Source organism: Atta colombica, unplaced genomic scaffold, assembly GCF_001594045.1.
Source record: "Atta colombica isolate Treedump-2 unplaced genomic scaffold, Acol1.0 scaffold183, whole genome shotgun sequence".
Lineage (NCBI taxonomy): Eukaryota > Metazoa > Arthropoda > Insecta > Hymenoptera > Formicidae > Atta > Atta colombica.
In genome coordinates this window covers 176927-201274 of record NW_017259275.1, presented here as the reverse complement: position 1 = coordinate 201274, position 24348 = coordinate 176927, and the positions used below count along the sequence as shown (strand labels likewise).

At 31.7% G+C, this 24348-nt stretch overlaps 1 protein-coding gene across 1 annotated transcript in view; it reads left to right on the top strand.

The window, feature by feature from the left end:
- LOC108686466 (neurotrimin) overlaps positions 1-21977 on the top strand; it is an 87974-nt gene extending 65997 nt beyond the window's left edge. Inside the window, exons 5-10 of the mRNA XM_018191797.1 lie at positions 554-682; positions 1052-1189; positions 11199-11348; positions 12197-12235; positions 21309-21377; positions 21817-21977. Of these exons, the coding sequence (XP_018047286.1) occupies positions 554-682; positions 1052-1189; positions 11199-11348; positions 12197-12235; positions 21309-21377; positions 21817-21977 (686 nt within the window). The remainder of the gene's footprint in view (positions 1-553; positions 683-1051; positions 1190-11198; positions 11349-12196; positions 12236-21308; positions 21378-21816) is intronic.
- Positions 21978-24348: the final 2371 nt, after the last annotated feature.

The window sequence follows — 24348 nt, the reverse complement described above, 5'->3', positions numbered from 1 at the left end:
TATATATACATATATTTGATATTATATTAAATAAATGTTTTCATTTTATTACATTATACATAAACCTTATCACGCTCTTATTATTAAATAATATAATTAAATATCAATATTTCACACGTTCTTATATTTCTCTATACTATTAAGTTCATAATGCCAAATTAATTTGTTTTTCATCATTCCCATGAGTTCACTACTTCTATACTCAATGTAGCCCTAATTTAATTTAAAAAATTGTAATAAATTTTACTCAAATTTACTGATTTATTATTTATTAAATGCATACGTTAAAATATGAACGCTACTTTGAAAAGTTTGAAAGCAATTTAATTTATTTCAAGGAAATGGTTTAGATTAGAAATGGATTAGATGTTATCTTTTCAATCACATGTTTTGTATTAAAATAATATATTTTACACATTTGGAAGTTAAAATATACAAAATATTATTTAATTTAAAGAATTGACGATTGAAGATTAAATTTAAAAAAAATTAATTCAAATTTTCTTTTAAAATTTTACAGCGCTTTTATTATAATTAATTCTTCTAATTCCAGTTGCGAGCGTGGACGGCCCGAGCTTCAATATCACAAAAGTGAACCGACTACATATGGGTTCCTATTTATGTATCGCATCCAATGGCGTACCCCCCTCTGTCAGCAAAAGAATAATGCTCACTGTGCATTGTACGTATATTCGTTCTTTGTGTGTCGTATTTTTTAATTCGGTCCATGTAATCAATTTTAGATTACATTGTATTACGAGACATTGTTTTTTGGACGCAAATTATTATCATAAATTATTATCACAAAATATGAATAATTAATTGTAGTGTTAAAATAACAAGTATCGATAATTTATTTAACTGCCAGAAATATGAAAAAAAGGAGGGAATATGAAATAAACATGAGAAATGACATTTCATATTCACAAAGCCATACAATAAGGAGTAGCTATTAAAAAAAAGTTATGCAATTGTAATCAAGCGTTTGTGAAAGAAGAATATTGTATTTTAAAATTTAAAAGTTGTGTACACGCCATCGTCATTGTTTCAGTTCCACCAATGATCTGGGTTCAGAATCAATTAGTCGGCGCTCAAGAAGGACAGAAGTTGACTCTGGAATGCTATTCAGAAGCATTCCCGAAGTCTATCAATTATTGGACCAGAGATCAGGATAAGATTGTGCCTCAAGGTGAGCATTTGTTTTAATCCAAACAACACAATGTTTAAAACAAAGTGTCTTTAAGATGCTTTTAAATGATTCTCATGTCTTAAAAACGTCTTTCAGATGTTTTTAAGACGTCTTATGTCTCGATTTTAGATTTTGTGTTGTCTGAGAATTTATTTGGACAAAATGTAAATTAGATACGACATGATCTGTCAGCGGTAAATCGTAACAAGAATTTACCTTGCGATATTTTACTACGCGAATTAAGCGTAATGAGAGTTTGCGGTCGTTCATAGCGAGAGAGACTCTTTCATCTCATGAAAGAATCATGACCCGGTAGAAAGTGGGATGACTTTACAATTTTGTAATATGCATCGCTCACGACACGCACCTATCGCACTTTTTGATGATTCATGTAAGTCCACAAAAAAGAAAGAAAGAGAGAGAGAGAGAGAGAGAGAGAGAGAGAGAGAGAGAGAGAGAGAGAGAGAGAGAGAGAGATAATTACACCCCCGACGCGTATTCCTCCGCCTAGTGTGCATTCGCGAGGAAGGAAAATAACTGGTTGTAACGAACCCTCTGAATAATGAAAGCTTCATACCGAACGCATAAACACGCACACCAACGAAGCGCGAGTATGAACGTTTTCGCTCCGCTTTATGCGCCGCCTGTAAAAGCCAGCTTCAATACTTCGCATCGATCCTTTTCGGATCCGTATCTCTTTCAGAAGCGTATTACGATGTATATATATACAAACTTCTATAGTTCCTGTCGAGCTCATTCAATCGCTGCAGGAAGCTGCGCACGGTTACGCTGCACTTTTATGGCAGAGAAATTATCCCTATTATAAAATATGAGCAATAGTCGCCGCGCCTTCAACAGTCAAGGGACAAAACGCATAATGAAAATTAACTATAAGTATAATTTTTATATCCTCTAGTTATAATTCTTATATCCTCTATATGCCTTTTATAATTAACTTTATTCTTCGTTATCGCATGTTTGATATACAGTTGGCAAATTTGTATAAAATTAAATATAAGATATAAATATGTATCCTAAATTTATGTGAAATTTATACATTTATATTTACATTTATATTTATTAATACATTTCACGTATCCCGAATTACGTATCTACTCAAATTTTTGTGTTGATTTAACACAAGAAAAATATAGTAGGAAGTAAATTTTATTTAAAAGTTAACGTAAAAAATATAATATTGATATAATTTATAAGCAAGGTATGAAAGCATACTTATTTTTTAAGTTAACAGACTTGTAATGTCATTCCCTTACTTCAAAAGTGATAAGTAACAAAATTAAATTTTTCAAAAACTATATTCAACTTAACCAAAAAATTATTAATTAATTAAATAATATCGGCAAAAAACATATACTTTCTGAAATATAATCAAATATCATTTTTATTGCACAATCCTTAAAAAAAATATCTTTTTTTAATTTTGATATCTTACAAAATTATTATAATTGTTATAATTATAACAAATCCAAAATAATTTATCAAAAGTCATACAAGTAATACTTGAAGTATATTATCTATAGTTTATAGATATTGATATTTATCTTGATCAACTAAAATGATACAATTCAAAATAAAATAATTTCTTCTTTAAACTTTGATCACTAAAATTTATTTTAATTTCAGATGTTGTCTGTCCTTTTTGTCTAAAAAAAAAAAAATTATGCGAAATGTATTAAAATGTATTACTTTTGTAGAAGTTTGATTATGATCTCTTAGAAAATCTTACAAAGTGCTAATTTGACGGATTGTAATCTTAATTCAGTCAGCTACACAGAAGGAAAATATTTTGTATTTTATGTCGGAAACAATCATCAACTCAAGTTAACTTTGTCAAAATTTTGTATTCAATTTTTAACATATTTGAATTTTTAACAGTATGTGATTATGTTATTTAAATATTTTGCCTAAATTGGCATTTTACTCTAATGTCAAAATAATACTTTAGGAATAATGTGAGTTTAATCGAAAGAATTTTTACACTGTTCGATAATTTTACGTTACAATTTTACTGAACAGCTGATTTAAGAGCGCATCTGACATCAAGCATGTCTCGGTATCGACTCCTCGATTTTTTCTCTCTCATCTTGATCCTTCTCTCCAGACTCTTACAAAATCATAATATTTTTTCACAAATCCTATTATTTGTCTATATTATTACTCCGTATTTGTATTTAAATAATATGATTAAGTTCAGATAACAATCGTTTAAAGAATTAACTTATGCGGATTCAAATATGAGATATTAGTAGCGGATTCAAATACGAGATATTAGTAGCAGACGCTTTATACAATTTATTTCACTTTTAAATGCCCGAACAATATCAAAAAACGAGTCAAGACATGTCAAAAGAAATTGATGAGTATAAAGATCTCTTGCTTTTGCTTCATAAACAATCTCCGTACATGCATGAAGTATGTATATGCATCCGCGAACTTGTCGTACGTTCGCGGCGTCCGTCGTGGCAATATAATCATCACAATACTATAATTTATGTGAATCAAAAATACATAAAAATAATATACTATTAAAGTAAAATAGATTGAGAAGCGTTTAAACACACAGAGAGAGAGAGAGAGAGAGAGAGAGAGAGAGAGAGAGAGAGAGAGAGAGTCATTTTCGATAAAAGCGGTTCTTAATTCTTAATATTCATGAATATAAAGACAAATAAAAAAAAGTAATTTTATCTTTTATATTTAAAGACAACATCGCATAATTCGATTTGTCGGACTTGAAAAATACAAACATAAACTGAAATAATAATCTCAATTAAATTAATAGATTTAATAACGCTATTAGCATCATAAAAACCTGTAATAACTTATTATGAAAGATATCACCTTACCCACGATTGAAAATAATATACTTTGAAATTTATATTCTAAGATGAATAATTAAAGTATGTGTTGATTCAACATATCATAAATGTTAATTTTACTGAAAAATATGCGTCCACTTTATAAATTGTTTATTTACAAATACAAATTGTTAGTAATACTTTTTGTGTCAATTTTTTACATAACATTTGTGTTACTTTTTATTTATCTTTTTATATTAAATTGACACAAAAATTTGAATGAATTATTTGGGACTCGTTGGGAAATGTATTTTTAATCCAAATTTTTTGATTATGTCTTAACTCGAATGTCACATTTTTTAAATGTGTCACTTTCAAAGGGAACCATATGCTAAATTAACACAATTCACAGTAAAATTAAAATTTATATTTAACACATTTATTTTAAAATTTATTCATTTATTTATTTATCTCAGAATGACATTTTAAAATACATTATTATTGTGTTTATTGTTCACTAAACTATAAATTGTGTTATTTTAAAGAATATAATTGAATACCAATTTAACATAAAATGCTTAAATAACACAATCACATATTTGAAATTAATCAATCGAATATGTTAAAAATTTAACAAAAATTTTAATAGGTGATGAGTTTTAATCTAAATATAAAATGTTTTTACCGTGTATGTGCGGAAAATTACGTTGTAAACTCTGCAGATAACATAATTATCCTACATTATTGTAGGTATACGAGATATGCTTATGGCTTTCCAGCTTCCATTTAAACAGTTGACAGAAATCTTCGGACGCGGGATTTATGTGTTAACACGATCGGTGGAGGGAGTAAGGGGGGGGGGGGAAGGGGTCAAAACTCACATTGTGTGCAACATTATTGCGTTCGATACAGATGCAAATGTTAACCACAGAGGTGATGTAATAACGGTCGGCGCAGAAAAGGGCAATCTCAGCCATGTTTGGCGTTTATACACACTCGTCGCGTCCTTAGCCTTCCTCATAAATACCAGATAAAATCATGTTATACCTTTAACGTGCTACCGGGATTCGCATGCATTATTCAAAGGCTAATTCCGGTCGAATAAACGACCCGAAAGAAGGAGCCGCGCGAGATGTTCGCGCGCCCGCGGCTGATACTGCTTAAATAAATAAATCTAACGGTATTAAAAACTAGATTGCCTCTTGTAATCGCCATATTCCTCTCCCCTCCCTTTCTCCCTGTATCTATTTCGAAGATATACAAGGCCGAACCGCCGTGTAAATTAAAAGCAGCGCCGTGTTTCTCCGGTAGAAACTCATTTAAGGAATTAACTTCTAGATTAGATTCATGGATAAAATGGCATTAAAGGATTTCATTCATAGGAGAATTTAAAGATATCGTTCTTTATGCATTGCTGAGCATGCGCTGATCAATAGTAATGGGATTAATAGCAGTAAAGCGAAACGAGGGGGATAAAAGTTAAATTTTGATCGCGTAAACACCGTCGCGTATAAAATTCATTTCCCGCCCGATAAATTATGCGATACGAAAAGTGGAAGATTTTTTTTCGTATTAAATAATATGAAACATTAAAGACAAAATAAAAGGCAAATAAGAATGTAATCACGCGGTAATCAGTGCGCAAAGATTTTCACTGAACAATACAGGATAAAGAAGTGATTTGGATAGATTAACAGAAATTTTCAAATTGTACGAAAGATTGAGGTTGTACATAGTGTATTCCATTAAACATACAACTATTTTGATTCAATATTGTATGTTTTGTATGTTTAATTGAATACATATATTATGCACGACTTCAATCTTTTATCTATTAACTTCTCCAAATTACTTCGCTTTATTCTATTTACTTCATGATTACATCGGAAAATCGAATATTTCGATTTCATTTCAGCCATCTTTAATGATATTTACAGAATTTATGTGTTTTCGATATCAAATAAAGTATCTTCAAAAATTTCCAATAATATAGAAATGCCTCATCCACTACCTAATAAGCACCAACATAACATCGATATTTTATATTTAACAATATAAAGATATTGTACTATACACATGTTGTACATAATAATTATATTGTTGAGTAAAAAATTATAACGTTGATGTTATGTTACTTTTAATTGGTGTTTACTAGGTATTTGTTAAGCTGAGTGAAAACCAATGCAAATCAGAAAACAAGATTAATTAATAACTGAAATTTTGTCAGTATTGATATAAAGACCCATAATTAAAATAATATAATAAGGAATAAATTAATACGTCAATTGCTAAAATAAAAATTTGTCATTAAAATGAAATAATTTATTCAAGTAAACATCAAAGATTAAATAAAGGTCAAATAAAAATTTAATCAACAGACATCGAAATGTAAATGGTTTCATTAATCTATACGACGTCAGTCACGACAGAAAACCGGACAGAAACTTTAGGATTTGCAGATTAAATCATCCCGGAAGATCGCTGTCAATTGTTTCGAGAGCCAAAGGGCTATTTTGTTTGTCCTTTTTTATGTTACATATTCGTTACTGTGTAGTGCACTACGGTATGAAAGGCCGATCGGGGTTGGCCTCGGGGCGGTGAAAACGTTCCATGCGAATTATACGTTCGTACATCCTGTGTTTTCTTTCATTTCTTCGGCCAATTTCCATTTGCGTCTAATTGAAAGCATTCAAATAAACAGAACCGATGGTACGAGCTATGATTGTGAAAATTTCATCTCGCTCGCTTTTGACCGAGCTCATGTCAGAATCCACGAGATTGCACGTCCCGCATTTCTCCTTTTTTACACTCGACTATTTGGCCGCGAACGTGATCAAAGCTAATACGGGCTGACGTTTGTTTCTGTCGTTTGGACCGTTAAGTTATTCTTCACGAGATTACATCGATAGGAGACGCCGCAAACAACGGAGGTAATATATTCGCCTTGGCGATTATGCGCCAGAGGGTGAGAAATAAATTGCGAGCCGGAAGGGCACACGGAATGCATGTACGAATGGCGTGACTGGAAAAATGATTGGAGGCGATTTCACGCGTTTTAACAAGACGTACCGTGATCGATGCTACGGTAGATAGTGTCGAACTCGACCGTTTAGATCGGAAATAGTTCTTGGTGGCGACGTCAAATCTAGAAATACTGTGATGTTCCACGAGGGAGAAACGATTGGTCAATCAAATAAGGAAGTGATTCACTTCCTTATTTGATTGACCAATTTCGCTTTATATATCTTTCTTACAATCAAATTGCGCTTCACATGTACATAAAAAATTTGCTTCGCCCAAATTTGCATATCTTAAATGGAATGTAATGGAAATAAGGAAAGAAAATGAAGAAAGATAATCACAAAATGTATAGTATATAATAAAAAATGAAAGATTCATTTATTCTTAAATAAATCAATAAAAATGTGAATAAAGACTCATATAAATTAATATAAATGTTTCAGCTATAATTCTTAAAAAGAAAAGTCAATAAACAATCGTAAAGTTAATAATATCTATAAATTAGAATAAGTATAATGCAGAAAAAGAATAATTTTGCTAAAGTATTTAAAAGTTATCTAATACAGATCTGAAAATAATTTTATTTAATTACAAAAATATAATTATGTAGTTAGTCTGTTAGAATTTTTTGCAGCATTTCATCAATATTCTATAATGCTCGAAATATTTTGATTATTCAACAAAATTATTTTTAAATCTAAATTTTTAGATACTTAAAATCTTCTTTTTTGTATTAGTATATAATATGAATGAATCTAATAAAAATATAATATAATGTCCGATCTCTCCTTGTTACATTTTTATTGTCAATAAATTAAAATTGGAATGATAACTTCTTGATTATCTTAGGTATAAAAATAAAAACCTATAAAAATGCAATCATTTTCATTAAGTATTCCAATATTCATAGCGCTATTTCTACCAGGGCGGTTTCAATAACCTACATTTTCTGGCAACTCACTCTGTATAATTCAAGTTTTATCCTATACAAACCGAATCACCTCTAAATCGTTCACGCCAATAGCACGTATAATAGAAACGGAATTTTTCCCTCGGAAAGAAACGGAACACTACACTGACATCACCAAATTCTAACATCGAGGCAAGCAATTTATACAAAAGCATTTGTCATCTCAATAATTTTCTCTTATCTATGAAACAGCACGAAAAGAAAGTTTCTTGTTTTTTCCTTTTTAAGCACTCGTACACGAAGACTTTGCAGCGATTTGGTAGAGTTCTTAAAGAGTAGAAAAGTCGACTGACTCAAGCAGTATTAAAGGGCGTTATTTCGCTTTTGCTCGTTATATTCGCCAAATGTTAAACATTAGCTTGCGAGATGATAAAATTGTAGTTCAGACAGTTTGTGTAAATCCTCGATACATAGGAGTTTATTGACAATCCAGAAATTCTTCATTTTATTGAATCATCATCAGCAACTGATGATGATTCAATATACTTCGATCGAATGTATACAGTAAACAAAATTTGTATTTGTATTAAAACCGGTCCTTATTAAAATTTTCATGTTAAATTTTTAATATATCAGAATATTAATTTAACATAATATGATTGTGTTATTTGAACATTTTATGTCGAACTGATATGCAGAAATACAAGAGTCATGAGAAAGTATTCAACATATATTAGTGTTAAAATGACATTTTTATGAATAAATGACCAATTAATATAAAAATAATATTTTTTAAAATATAAATTCTATGATGAATAAAATATGTTAATATAATGTTATATAAATGTTAAGTTTATTGAAACATATTAATTTAACATATTACAATGTTAATTTTAATTAGAAGATATATTATTTCTTATAAAATGTATCAATGTCACGTTTTTTGTATTAATTTTTGTACATAATATTTGTGTTATTTTTTAACATGTTTATCTTGTGTTAATATAAAAATTCGGGACATGTGTTAAATTTAACACAAATTTTTCAACTGTACAAATTGTTTCAGTATTATATTTTTATTTGTTAATTTATTATATTAATTTTTAATAAACATCATATTTTACATATTTATGTTACTTTTTAATATAGGTTCTTTTTCTTTTAGGAATTACAGTCGACACAATTAATGTCATTCAGTCTTTATTATTCATTGTATGCTTAGAGGGATAGAACGGCGTTTATATCAACTGTGTTTCCTAAAGAAAAAAATCTATATTTCTGTCGTGTTGAATTAATACAAAGTTTAGAGCACATGAAATGTGTCAAATTTAACATAAATTTTCTACTAACTGTGCGAGTCAGTCCTTTCCAAGATCTCCTCGTGGTAGAAAAAAATTTTCGAATTTTTCTTATACTTTTCGCTTTTCAATACTTCGAACGAATCATTCGACAATACCGCACGCGTCTATATACCATTCAAAATGCCGGAAATCATCTTTGAATTCGAAGCTACAATTTCAAGTTGTCGCCGTCGAGGGTCAAGACGATTTCTATGCATTTGCCTCATGTGACACAACTTGCATAATCGATCCGAGCATCTAAGATCCTACGTTTTATCAAAACGGTTGGCAAATCGCCCGGCTGCCGATCGGCGTTCGTAATAAATGGCGTTCGATTTCGGGTCGGAAACGGCCCGTTCAGATTCGACAGTCGTCTGCGAATACTCATGGCTGTCGAAGGTAACGTCACAATAGTTCAATCAGTCCGGAAGATGGTATGCCGGTACGTCGCGTCGCGACTATTTCGATATTCGACGCGCGGCGGTCTTAAGTTAACGTGATTTCGGTTTCGAACGGCTCCATTCAACGGCGCTTCCGGTTCTCGGTCCAGAAGAAGATCACAAACGGCGTTTTCCGGGCGTGATGTCGTGCGAAAGGCGTCAGCCTTTCAGACATGGAATGCAAAACAGAACAATAAAAGAGATACAATCGTTGAACTGAAACGTACTTTGGATTCGTCTTCGAATGGATTCGGAACGGATAATGCGCTTTCCGTGATCGCGAATGTTGATATTCACAATTTCATGTTATTACGACCACGTTTACAGGATTTTATGAGAATCGTAAATTGACAAATTGCATATAGCGAATGGAGATTATAGGAGAATTGCAATAGATATTTGCAAAATTATCGGATAATCGCTTTGCGGCGCATTTCAATAAAAAAAAGCATTAGTGATTTTCAATCTGTTTTCATCCCGTGGATGTCGTATATCTCCGCAAAGTCAATTTAAAATTTATAGTCACGTTTATTTCCGAACGAGGGACAAGTGGACAATAATTCTCGAAACTCACGAACGAAATCCCACATCAATCTTTCACGACGATAAAGAAATTTAATTATGTGTAACAGAAAACGTATGTTTTATCCACACGTTTTGTTACATTGCACTGCTTAAACTTTCATGACGAGCAGGGAGTATCGAAAAACTCACGTCCGTAAAATCAATCACGGAACGAAGAGAAAAAATTTCACGAGACACGGCTGTCGTCCAAATAGATCGCGCCCGTCACTTATTAAATCGCTCGATCGACTTCTCGAGGCAGGAAATAATTAGGAAATAGGCCTCTTCGTTGAATTCCGGTTTTCCCATCCGACCGTCGCTATTGTTCCAAGGGCGTACCGTTGAATTATTTCTATGAGATTTTTCGCGTATTGTCACCACGCCAGTTGACCCACATACCATGGATGCGCGAAGGACGGACGGTTATTTAAAAGCCTTCGATTACCGCCGCATATTCCGATAAAAATACCTGCGATCCTGTCGTACTTCTATTTTCAAGCTCCACCCGAAAGAGTAAATCACGTCAAGGGAATGACAGGTAACCCCGGGCAAACGGTGACTGACAGCACATGACGGGAAAGCGAATGTTTTTTTTGTTGTTATTTTTTATTTTAATTTTTTTTTTATTTCGGTATGCGCGCTGGCGCGTCTGGTTGATTTAAGCGTGATTTTTTTCTGGAATTGGGACAAAGAGCATAGATATAATGTCTACGCACACATATCATTTCTTTTTTTTTTTTAGAAAAAGAGAAAGAGAAAAGAGAGCAGGTATATATATCGCTCTAACTCGATCGACGTAATCCGGCACGACTACCGCGGGCATCATTTATTCTAACGATAATGAAAAATGAAAAAAAAAAAACACGACAAATAAAACTGCACAGCGTATTACTGACTGGGATTACGATCTGTTTGCAGGAGGAAAATACGATCCAGTGCTGAAAGATAACGCGTACAAAATACACATGAGGCTGACGATAAACTCCGTCAGTCCAACGGATTACGGGTCGTATAAATGTGTGTCTAGGAACTCGTTGGGCGATACTGACGGCAGCATTAAGGTCTATCGTAAGTATATAACTATGACATCTCGGCTCTGAAATTTTTTCTCGCTGCACCATGTATTAATGACCTCGCGTAATAGCCGTTGTCTCATAGAACTAATACGTCGCGCCGCGCCAGGGAATTCCGTAGAATAAATTGTAGTAAAATTGCATTGTTCACCGTTATGCGAGATACTTCGCGAGGCGTACTTCGGATTCGACAAAACACGGCGGTGCCGTGTGGCTCACTCGCGTGCTGGCTGCAGCTTATTAAGCAGCAGCTGCGTTAAAATAGTTGGAATTTTTACTGAGACAGCGACTGAAATCCCAAAGGAGGCAAGGCCAAGACCTTATATTCTTAAAAAGCGCCTGCGCGCTTATGAATAAAACAATATTTCGCAAAAATATTCTCTGACGGCCGTGTGCGCGAGAGGACGAAGATCTCGATTCGGAATCACGGGAAAAGTTTGTCGGACTTCAACATTTCGCGTTGTACTTAGAGTCGCAAGTAATATTCGCTAAAGTGCGCGAATCGCCCGGATCCTGAAAATAGACGAGGTATATTTGCAACCCGTGGAAATTGTTTATATCCGTAAAGTGAAAGATAACAAGGAGTCAGAACCTCCGCGAGTTAGGGCAGCATATAAACAAAGTCGCGAGTTAGGAAGTGTGACTTGAAAAGACTATCGCGCCTTATTGCTCGCCTCGTTATTTCTTAGCTACTGCCGCCGGGCCTTATCGAGTCCTCTTTCCAAAGATCTACGCGGCTCGAGAGATTCTTCAGCTTACGCTTTAAATATCTGACATCTGACTTTGAAGTACACGATGTCAGTGTCGTTTGAATAATATTGAATGCTGTTATTTACTTTTCAGCAATATCGGGCTCCAATTCCAGCATCACCAAGTACAAAGGTAAGTAGCATTTTCTACTTATACAATTGTCCGAAAGAGAGTAAGTCTTGTTTTTAACATAAAGAATAATTTTTCGTGCAACGAAATTAGTGTGCAAGATTTTGTAGTATCAAGTATAAAAAGAGTAAAATGTAAATGTAAAATTACATAAATAATCTATATAAAAATTACGCAGTTTATAGTGGAAGTACATAAAATTGTGCATTTTTACAAAAATTGGTATTTTTATTTATAAAACTCGAGGTACATTAATTAATGCGATTTTTCGTGCTAGATTGCACGCGATTTAGTAAATTACTAGAATTGCACCACACAGAACGCAGAATTTCTAGTTTAGTAATTTACGTCGCATGCGATCTAGCATGAAAAATTGCATTGTGTACCTTTGGTTTAATTGTGTAAGTGTATCTTTATTTATATTAGACGGAAAATAGCAATATAATAATTTAGTATATTTTATATTTTTTGTGTAATTGTTGTAATATTGTGTATAATGTAATAGTAATATTATATATTTTTACATTCGTATATATCGATATATTAGTTGCGATTTATATTCTTAACGCTCATAAGCATCATTTGTTTTTCTTTAATTTTGATAAACAACAAGGATGAAATGATTCCATAAGTGTGAACATGAATGTGACCGCATCATTATACATATATAATATTTAAAAAAAATTGTACGTAATTTATTAGCGAATCATTATGTAAATATTTCTATAAATTTAATTTTAATTGTAAACTTACTTTTGCAAATTGTTTAATTATTTAATTATAAAAAAACAATAATTATATTTATAAGTTGCAACTTTATTTACGTGTGTAAATATACAACTTTAATAGTGACATTCAAAATTATCTGCTATAATTTATAATTTGTAATTTTACATGGAACTTTTTACAGTGTATATTATAATACAATATCGTAAAGTATTTTTACAAAAATTACACGCATCTGCTATATCAGAAATTTTGCACTAATGAGGGGAAACCCTTTCGAATAAAGAGATGAAGGGACTCGCGACTTAATTTCGAAATTGCTTTATGAATTTCAATGGAAGGACTTCGTAGAGATACTAAGCCATTAATTAATTAACCGCTTCATTTCAATTTCGTTGCACGAAATATAAATCGATCGTCCGCTCTTACTGCTCGCTTTGTATTGAGAGGTACTTTTTGAATGATGAAGCGCAGTGTACTTGTGGCGGACGAACGGGTCGCTGATTAATTAGATCGAGTAGCCAGTTTGTGCGATCGGATCCGTGCATCGTGTTCTCTGTTTGAGTTGAACCACAGAAATAAATTTTTCGAAATTATATATTGAACATTGTGCTTGTGTACAATCTTTTACAAAGATTATTATCCAAATATTCAACATCAATTTATTTTTTTTTTTATGTAAATATCTAAGAGATTTTTTTATTTTAAATTGCAGAGATACAAATCTAAGAGATTTTTATATTTTGTACATATATAGTTTTTTATACGTGCCCTTTAAATTTCAAATTTAAAGGATAAAATATTTTTTAAAAGTGCATCGAAAAAACTATTTTAGACTATTTTAATATTTATTTGCTTTTTATCGAATTAAATAATAATAAGTTTTGCGAAAATTGATTGGAAACTGAGGAATTTTATAAAAAAAAAGAATAATAAATAAAAATTTTATTATTGCGCAATTTAATTTTATAATAAAAATTGAATAAATTTTATTCTAACATTTTTCGATACAATATATAGTTTCGGAGATTTTACCGAGAAAGGATTTTCATAAAACTTTTTAAAGGTGTTTTATCTCTTGAGATATCTTTTTTGAGATTGAATAAGTATAAAAAAATGTGTTTCTTATATTTTATAATATTTAACACGTTTCAGCGTGAATCACCGATAATTGACGCGATACGTTAGTCATCAATGATTCGCTGGACTTTCAGACCGTTTGATATTGTAGTTATAAGAAGAAATGTAATTAAGTAATTTTTGATATTATACATGGGCATATAATTATAATATATATAATTATAATATAGTATATATTATAATAATGATATTATAATAATGATATGTTAAACTATTCTTTTTTAACTATTAATAATAACTTCTAATAAATCGTTTATTATTGTTAATAATAATAATTGTTTTTAACCATTATGAAATATAAGTTATTTAACAAATATAACAAAAACAAAGATACTATGATGCATGCCTATGCAGTCATTTATAATCGGACGCTCAGTCATTTACAATCACTTAAAATTGGCGCGATATGAAATATATTAATAAATCTTATTAACACAGTCCATGCTGCGCGAATTTTGGAAAGATGTTATGATAAATTTTTTTTAAGAAAAAATCGTGTAGGACACTTGAATAATATTCCTTGTTAGTATTGTTTTCGAAATATTCTTTCATAAGAAATGAGTAAGTTTATATTTTTTTATCAACTTCGAGAATATGTGTTTTGTAAATAATATTTCCCATGACACTGCCAAATATACATGAGTAAGCATTAAGCAGACTAAAATATATTTTCGAGGATACAATCTAATAATTCTGAATGCAATGCAAACGCTTATTATTTTCCGGTACGCTCTCAAACATCGCCGCGATTCTAGGAATGTAATTTCTATTAACAATATCGTAATGGGAAGCATGTACACGAACCACCGCAGAGAACGCAATTCAAAAGCGGCACGTTTGCGCGAATCTGTGTCACCCGCGCTTGTTAAGGCATTTCAAGTTTTCCACCCGACCAACTTCGAGCTTCTCCAGCGTCGAGCGCGGAGACTTTAAGAGAGAGGTCGACACTATTTCAGCATGAAATCGCGGATGAATAGAAGTCATCGTGTCGGATTTCGCGAACCGACCAGCCGACCAGACGACCATTTGCATCTCTACAGATCGTTGTTGCGAGCAGGGCCACATTAATCCATTTTGCGCCCCTTGCACATACGAAATATTTTGAGCGTTCTTTTAAAATGTAATGCCACCTAGGTAAATTTTTTTAGTAATTATATTAGATTAATTAAAAAATTAATTTTTTCAAGATTTTTAAAAAATATTTTATTTATTCGAAGGATAAAAATAGCAAAAAAACATACAAGACAAGATTTGTTACACAAGTTAATAAAATAATAAGTATATTTCCCACAATAAGAACAGAAAGCACATTTAATCTTTCTTTATGCGCTATACATTGCGCTTCACTATGAATTATCTTGTTTAGTAATTTTAAATCATCTGTGAACATTATTTTAATGCTTAAAAAAATTCTTTCAAAAATTTGTTGCCTTAAAATTTGTCACCTTGGGCTAGCCGATGTACAGCACTAGTCACGAGAGAAATACGCACAAAAAGTCCGCATCGAGCTTCATGCAAGCTTGATGCAGAATGTACAGAGGTTCGCGCGCATATATCTACGATAGCGGAGATAGACGTTCAGAGAAACGACTTTTTAAAGAGACTCGGATGAATAACGTTTCGGCTCCTACACCTATCGCGCCAACCTGCTTTTCATCGCAATAGAAAAAGGGCAAAACCAAAGTTCTCCCCGCAAAGGGACCGCCTCTCCACCTTCGGCTTTCCTCTTGCACGTCGCGTTAACGTCTTGAGGTTGTGCGTAACATACTTTTCCCTAAGTAACCTGGCGCATATCCGTTAGAGAAATAAAAGTTCCTTGGAAAAAGAATATTCAACATCGGGAAGATTAAAAAAAAGAGGTACTTTGGAAAGTTGCGGTTTTAGCAGCTTATACACACACACACACACACACACACACACACACACATACACGCGCGCGCACACACACGCACACTCACACACTCACACACACACACATATATATATCTCTTATTATATATCTCTTATTTTATATGGAAAAATATATATTTTTTAAGATTTTAAGAATATATTACATATATTACATATTTTTTTTAACATAAAGAGTTATGAAAAAATTACAGAGTTTTCTATATTGTATTTGAAAGTAATACAAAAATTAGACGGCTATTTAGAACTTGGATCTTGCATTTCAATAAGCAGTAGACATATTTTAAAAAAAATAATCAAAATAAAATAAGGAAATTTTCATTTAAATTATAAAATTGTATTATTAAATATAAATATATAATGTTGATCTTATAGAACTGTTTCCAATGTATATTTTTGTGGAAAGTATAAATTTTCAATTCCAGTTAACTTTTTGCAGAGATTATATATACCTGACCCTTAAAAATTACAACTGCTCTAACATGATAAAAATATGTTGGGCATGTTTAAAAATTGATGGTAAAATATTCGATCTCGTCGCTTAAATTTCCTAATAATATCGTACATTTATTTAATATAAAATATTTAATATGATAATGGATATAATATTACTGAATTTATTTTTAGTGTGCAAATGAGTATTGAAAGGGACAAAATGGCGGGCAGAGACGTTTAGACTTTAGAGTACCAATTCGCGAAAGACTCTCTTCTCTCTCAATGCGGTATTTCGAGTACGCTGATGTATTCAAAGAGATAATAATACAGGAAGAGCTTTGTGGAACAATACATCGGCCCCTCAAAGGAGATGGTAAATTACATGTCAGTGCGCCGTGCCGTACCGTGCTTCACTGTATTTCGTTGTGCTCTGCCCGAGTATTAACTAAGCGCACGTAAAGTATTTTGTTATCTACATTGGGCTTTTTCTCTTTCCGCTGCAAAATGTATTCATCGTCGAAACATTGCACAAAGGAACAATATACCAGTCTATATTTTTGCAAACTTCCAATCCTGTTTTAAGCTCTCATAAATCGAATGTTTTAAATATATTGTATGTTGCAAATAATTACACTGCATCGTAAGGATTCTTAATGAGGATTCTCAAAAAGAATATAAGGTTAAATTCCATCACTCACATATTTTAAGAAATCAAGGACTCTATTTTTGAAAAAATTTTAGAAATCTGAATTTCTTTTGACAATTTCTTTTCTTTTATTTTACGGAGTACAATACATAAGAATCACTATTCGAGTATTGAAAAACAGAAACTTTCTAAATTAGTGTAATTTTTTTGTATTAAATATCGCTCATAAATTTTGTTATCTTAATATATTATTTAAAACATAAACAATAAAAAAGGCTTCACATCATTCACTTTCGTACATTGTAAAAAAATATTTAAATTTTTTATAGCTATATATTATCATCATATATTATAAATTTGCGTTATTATATAAGAAATTCTCAAAATGAAGATTTAAAAAAAATAAAATGATGAAATTTTTTGAAAATCCATTCTCTAAATCAGTATAAAAAGCTCTACAAGAAATATCCGGTTATACTTGTTGAGAAACAAAAAATTGATAAAAATTTGTTGCACTGTATTACCAGTTATCAGTTTCGGTGATTATGACTGGAAAAACTGTAAGGATATAAAAATGTTTATTCGACGTGATTGAGACGTTGTTATGCGTCTTCTCTCTATCGTACTGTTATAATGTAATATAACTGCCGCGTATGCGTACTATATCAGGATGAAAAACGTCGATATAAAACTCAGTCTTTGAAGCACGTGCTTTAAGGCACTCTCGTCAGTCGCGATATAGTTCCAAGGCGCTTGAGAGTCTTCTCTCGCTCCTTTAATGGTTCATTTCGCAACGGGAAAACTTTAAACATCTCGCCCCGTCTTCGCTTTATGGCTAATCGATGTTTTTACGGCCACACGGACTCCTCTCGGTCGCAGAATACGATTTCATCGCGAGTCTTTATGCAGTCGCCGCAACGCGACGTGCAAGATAATGGGATATAAACGCGATATATAAACACGAATTAATTCGGCATATTATACGTAGCGACTAACGCCTTTTCATAAATCAGTTCATTACAATTTTTATTATCTTTATAATTAAAAAGCTAAAAAAAAAATGTCTGTAAGAACAAACGTAGTTATCCATGTGTGAATTTATTTACAATCATTTATATAATATATTGGAACAATTGTATCATAGATTTCATCCTGATTTGATTCCTCTTCTTATGGTGCTTATTATACTTACATAAGAAAAATTACTAAATATAGGATTTTTTATTTATATATACTTACATAAAAGTTACTAAGTATAGGATTTTTTATTCATATAATCAAAAAGTAAAAAATTGAATTGAATTAAAAATGAGAAAGGCTCAATTGTTAAAAATTCATTAAAGTTAAAACTGCAAAATTTAAATTAACAATTAAATTAAGAAGCTTATATGAATAAATGAAAAATTGTATCTTAATAAGATTCAGCTTTATGGCAAATAGAGAGCTAGTTACAAACAATATTCTTTCCACACTGTTAGATATTAATCAAACACTAGTAATTCAATCTCTTGAGTTAAATAGCGTTTATCATTTTTAATTTCTATGTATATCAAAATGTGAATCAATTCATTTCTACGATTAAAAAGTAAATAACATCCATATTAACATATGTACATAATAAATTAATCAAATTTAATACATTTTCTGGAGTTAAAACTCAATTGTTTTAGTTAAATCAACAGTTTACAACAATTAAGTAGAAGCAGTAACGATTTATATACTTTAAAAAATATCAATGAAGATTCATGGAATCTATATGATTCTCACTGTGTTAATATTAATATTGACATCAGCATGATGTAAATTTAACACTATGGATTTTAAATCTATACCATAATAATATCTATACCATGATAATGTTGATATAAACGTTAGAAGTTATAAATACCGTGTTGACATTTATACAACATCGTATTAGTATAATATTAGCTCTAATGCGAGAATTATATAGACTACCTGGTATTAAATCCACATCGATATTTTTAAAAGTGTAGAAATGATTAAAAATAACTCATCTTGGATATAATTTGACATTATGAATTTAACAATGCACGCTGTTTAAAAAGATCTAGGTAGTATCTTCACTTACACAAACACTCCAAATGTATTTCCATCCATTCAATAATGCTGAAGCAATATTTTTGGACCAATGTACGATTACATAACCATACATAGAAATCACGATAATTAGTAGTATGAAGGGCGCGTGTTGCCGGCAATAAATAATCGGAGTACGAAATGATGTCAGCACGAGCTGCCTCGCAAAAGGTAACTTGCTTTCATATTTCATCGAGTATCTTCCGCGCCATCATAATGAAAAATCCGGGATTTATTATTGACCCGTCTTCGGCGCGACTTCCCGTTCGCCCGGCGACCGGAAATCGATATATGCAAAATATTTTGATGCCAACAGATTGGGAGGCGACATTACGTTACACGCACGAGAGAAGATTTATTAGAGAGACCGGGTTTCAATGCCCTGGATCAATTTTATTGAACTCTTTCTACTTCGCCACATGCGCTTAAATATATACATACCTCGATGCGGGCGAACATAGTTAAATGTGCGAAACAGTGTAAATACTATTCCTGGTGATAATGGAAAATTGAAATAGTATTATCGATGTTTCTGTTAAGGGTAAAGCGGATTTGGCATGTCCAGTTAGTAACTTTTAATAGGATTTGTTTTATTTTTATCTTCCACATGTCAGAGTAGTTAATGTATCTACCACGTTTTCTTGGGGCGAAAATATGAGACACGTGGATAAAGCCACGGGTCAATTATCCGGCGCACGCGAAAGTAACGACGCGACGTCTTTGAAACTTCGTGCAACTTAACAACGTGGAAGTAAACACGTTGGTCATATCATAAGCCCTTTCACAATCTGCGCCAAGCTTGCTTTATCGAGTACCAACGGTCTCGTTCCCACTTGTTCTTCTCATTACTTGAGAAAACACACAGTCCAAGCTGCATTTTTCATGGAGACAAACGAACTAGCGATCTCCTACCGTGAGCAAAACGTTAGATCGCTTTTTCAATAGCGACAAGAGCATCCATCGCTCTTTTTTCCTTGTTTTTTTTTATATCGTTATTTAGCTTTAAACTCGCCGCAATTCTGTGCAAAGGACAAAAATTTGACCGTATTTTTTATAGAGAGGAATAAACTCTCGGGGGCATTTTTTATTCATGAAAGATAGCAGGATTACCACTATCCGATATATCACTGCGTTGGTAGAAAAATGATTTCGAAATTAACAATTTTTCATTAGAATATTTTTAAAATTTTAAATTGAAACAGCTTAATTTAGATAGTGAATATGCAGTCTCTATAATTTCACTTCATATTATATATTTTCAGCAAAGCGTATAACGTAATATAAATACGTATATATATAATGTATTATTTATAATATGTATAATGTGTTCAAAACTATATCTTTTTAGTTTAGAGTTTTTAAAATTTGAACACTGAATCTTAATATAAAATATTTCTTAATAATAAAGATTAAGCAAATGAGCTATAAATGTATAACGTCTTTCCACAAAAATATATTAATCTTAACAGTTAATTTTCATTAAACTAATCTAAAAATACTAGTTTTTTATATCATTATTATATACTTATATCATTTTTCTTTCAATACAGTGATGTATGTAAAAGAACAATTTGTATTCATTTAAATCTGTATTCTATCACGTAAATCTGTCTCAGAAATCGTTTTAAATTTTCGTGCCTACTGTCATTGCTACTTCCCGGCAATTGATTTAACAACCGTTGTCATTAGTAGTTTCGTGACGTACCATCCAAAACCGAATATCACGCAAAACAAATTACTTTAAAGACATTCAGCGGGCAATTAATCAAGCAAGAGAATGGAAAAACGACTAAAATAATCAATTGAATAATGTTTCATCCGTTAATTTATACGGATGGCCGACACTGAATTTCCCACGTTTACGTAACAGAGTAAAAGTTATCAAATAAATGCTGCTAATTGAGGTATGCATTTAATTAACAATTGTCGATTAATAAAGCTAACATCGATAGAAAATTAATTACACTGATTGTGAGTACAGAATAAAACGGAATATTCATAATTAGGTGTATCTTATGATTAAAAGTTTTCGTAAATATTTATTCGAACAATATTGATAATATCAAAATATAAACTTCGTTTCAAAGAGGAACGATATCGTTCAATATCTCACTTTGTTTGCAGGTAAAGCAAGACATAATTCAGGGAACAATAATATCCTGGAGGGAAATCAAGATATGCTAAAGGAACGAGGTATACACATTAAATATCAGAATTTAATTTCAACAAAGCTAATCTTTACTTCACTTTTTTTATTCTTTCTAATATCAAGATTCATTAAATTTAAATATTTTAAAAACACGTTTTGAACAAATTTTTCAGAACGTTTTAAGTTTAATAAAATCGATATGGAAAAAGCAAAAAATATTTTTTTAATTATTTAAAATTTTATTGAAAATATTAAAATATTTTAAAAAAGAATTGACAAATAATCGATGTGCAGTTTGAACTGGAAATATTCACACAAAAATATCATTAAGTTCCAAACTCTGTTTTAAATATAATATCTCCTTTGTTTATTTGTGTATACAAAACATTTTCGTTTTTTATTGCAAAAATAAACTTTTTCTTGTTTTCAAACGCAAATTTCTTGATCGCATTTTGATCATACATATTTCACAATCTCTCGTAGATTTGAAACTACGAGGTCGAAAGGAGAACGGCGGCGACGTAGCGGACTATGATGAATCCAGCGCTACCAGCAACGGTAGCTCGTTGCTGCTGGTGATTCTTGTCGCGCTGTGCCTGTACCTCCATCATCATCCGCAGATGCGAACGTTACATCCGGCCTGAGATTTACCCACGACAGTCCTGCACGCCATCGCACGCGTAATCCGATCATCGAGCCATCATCGTGACTTTGTACATCCACTTGTAAAGCCATCGCTCAGGGACTTCCGTCGAGGATGAATATCGTCGAGGACTGCGTTGACCACTTTAAACTTAACAATAGAATAATAATATTATAAATAGCGTTAGAGTGCGCGACGGGCTCCGGCTGGCACCGTTCGCCAGCGGAGTTTCGCTAAGGGAGGATTACGACTTAAGGGACAGTCATTACGGACAGTTTCGGAACCAGAGTTGGACCGCGCAAATCTACCCCATGCGACCGAAATTACATTATCATGTTGGGGAACGCCGGATTTATTTTAGAGTCCCATTAATAGCATTGCAGATATAACTGAAATATCCATAAATTTCGAGCGTTATCATGACTTTGATAAAGTATTAATTTTTGTTATGTAAGAAAAATACAAATTAAGTTATTTTTGCTCTTAATTCTCCTGTATCTAATTTAACTCTAAATTGAAAAAAAACTTGTTGTCTGTCCATAAGCGATCATTTTATTTCTTTATACTATAGCTAGACGATATTCTATGTAACTAAGACAACGTTGCATGCAGCTAACAAATTCTTTATGAAATAATGTGTGAGCAATATTTTTGAATTAGGTCAAAAAGCACGTATTTTCACTCTGCAAAACTCGATCGATTCTGACAACGAGCAGTAAGCAAAAAGTGTTCTTGTTGAAACAAGATGGACATTTGTGGAAAAACGAGACGACAAAAGATGGACAGTTTGTACTGTTTCGCGTCATTTTTAATTGGCTATCCGGACGGTGTATCCCAACGGTGTATCCCAACGTCGGACGACTATTACGAAGCGACAACCAAACGATGCAACGACGCGACGATGCGGCTACGCCAATTGCTGGGAAAGGCAGTTATTGTCTAGACGCTTATTAGAGGAATTCTATGCTAGAACGGAGCTGTCCAATTCAAGTAAACGATGAACTCTTGGACAGCTTCACATGCTTCATTCACACTCTGCCGATCTTTCTTCTCATAAACTTTTAAAAATATGTTAAGTATATTTCAAAGAATACCATTTGCACGTCGTATGTAAAATTACATTGCAAATAAAGCAAGAAAATCAGTAATGAAAGTAAAGTGAAAAAATGTTAGGGATGCACCAGAGATATCCGGAAAATATAAATATTATTTGCTATCCGGATAGCCGAATATTATCTGATAATATATCCAGCTGAAATTTTTTATTATGTTCACAACAAGGTTTTTATTTATTTGTTATAATTCTCTTTCTTACGAATAATAAGCAACCGTATTAGTAATTTCCTGATTTTATTTCTTTACGACATGAAAGTGAATACTTTTTAATTTGTAATATTACTCCAGTTTCGATTTAGGACTGTGTTTCAGAATCAATAATTGGTGCAGAGTGCTTTGAACTGAAAATTATGTGAATTTACAAGAAATATTATGGGATACAAAGAACTGCCTTGACTAAATGTGGCGTTTCTCACACATATGTGTTTAATTTTATTGTTTGATTTTATTTAATATTATTTAATTAATTTTTTCATTTAATAATGTTTAATACTTTTCAATACTACAAAGACGACAGTATTTTCTTCTAATTCAATATTACTTTAAAAAACGTTTTATTTTTCAATTTTTATTTATTTTTCTATCATAATTCTTTTCGATATGTAAGCTATTCAAGTCACAGCGAGTTTGTACTATTAGCACATCGCAAAATTTAACCATTGAACTCTATATAACATACTGCAGTTATCGAAAAGTGAAGATGTCTCAATTCCTAAACAGGGACACTTTAATGCAAAGTTGATATTGTTTTCTTTCTCAGGAATTCGCTGATTGGCTAAAGCTGTTTTATTATGCTTATATTATTATTTCTATTTTTATTAAATAGAAAAGAGTTAGAAAGATCAATACTGTTTGCTTTTCTTTTTTCCGCCAGACTGCGCAGTTTTCTATAGTTTAGTATAAAGAAGATTCGCTTTAATATATTGTAGAATTCACTGGATTTAACTCTTATTAAATAGATATTTCAAATTGGTCTTCTCAAATAAGATTATTAACTATCTTTTAAAAGCTGTATCGACGCAGTGACATCGATTGGCATTATTGTATATACATGACTTTTCATAACTTCTGACCTGACTTAAGACGATTGCTGTGCATGGAATAACTAATATTAATCTCATAGAATATCCGAGGCGCATTATATTAATAGTCATCGCTTGAATATTTGCACCAAAAATCTCGGCAGACATCTTAAACTGTTCATCATTTTTACCGAGACGGACATTCGCGTTTATAGAAATCTATTCTATAACAAC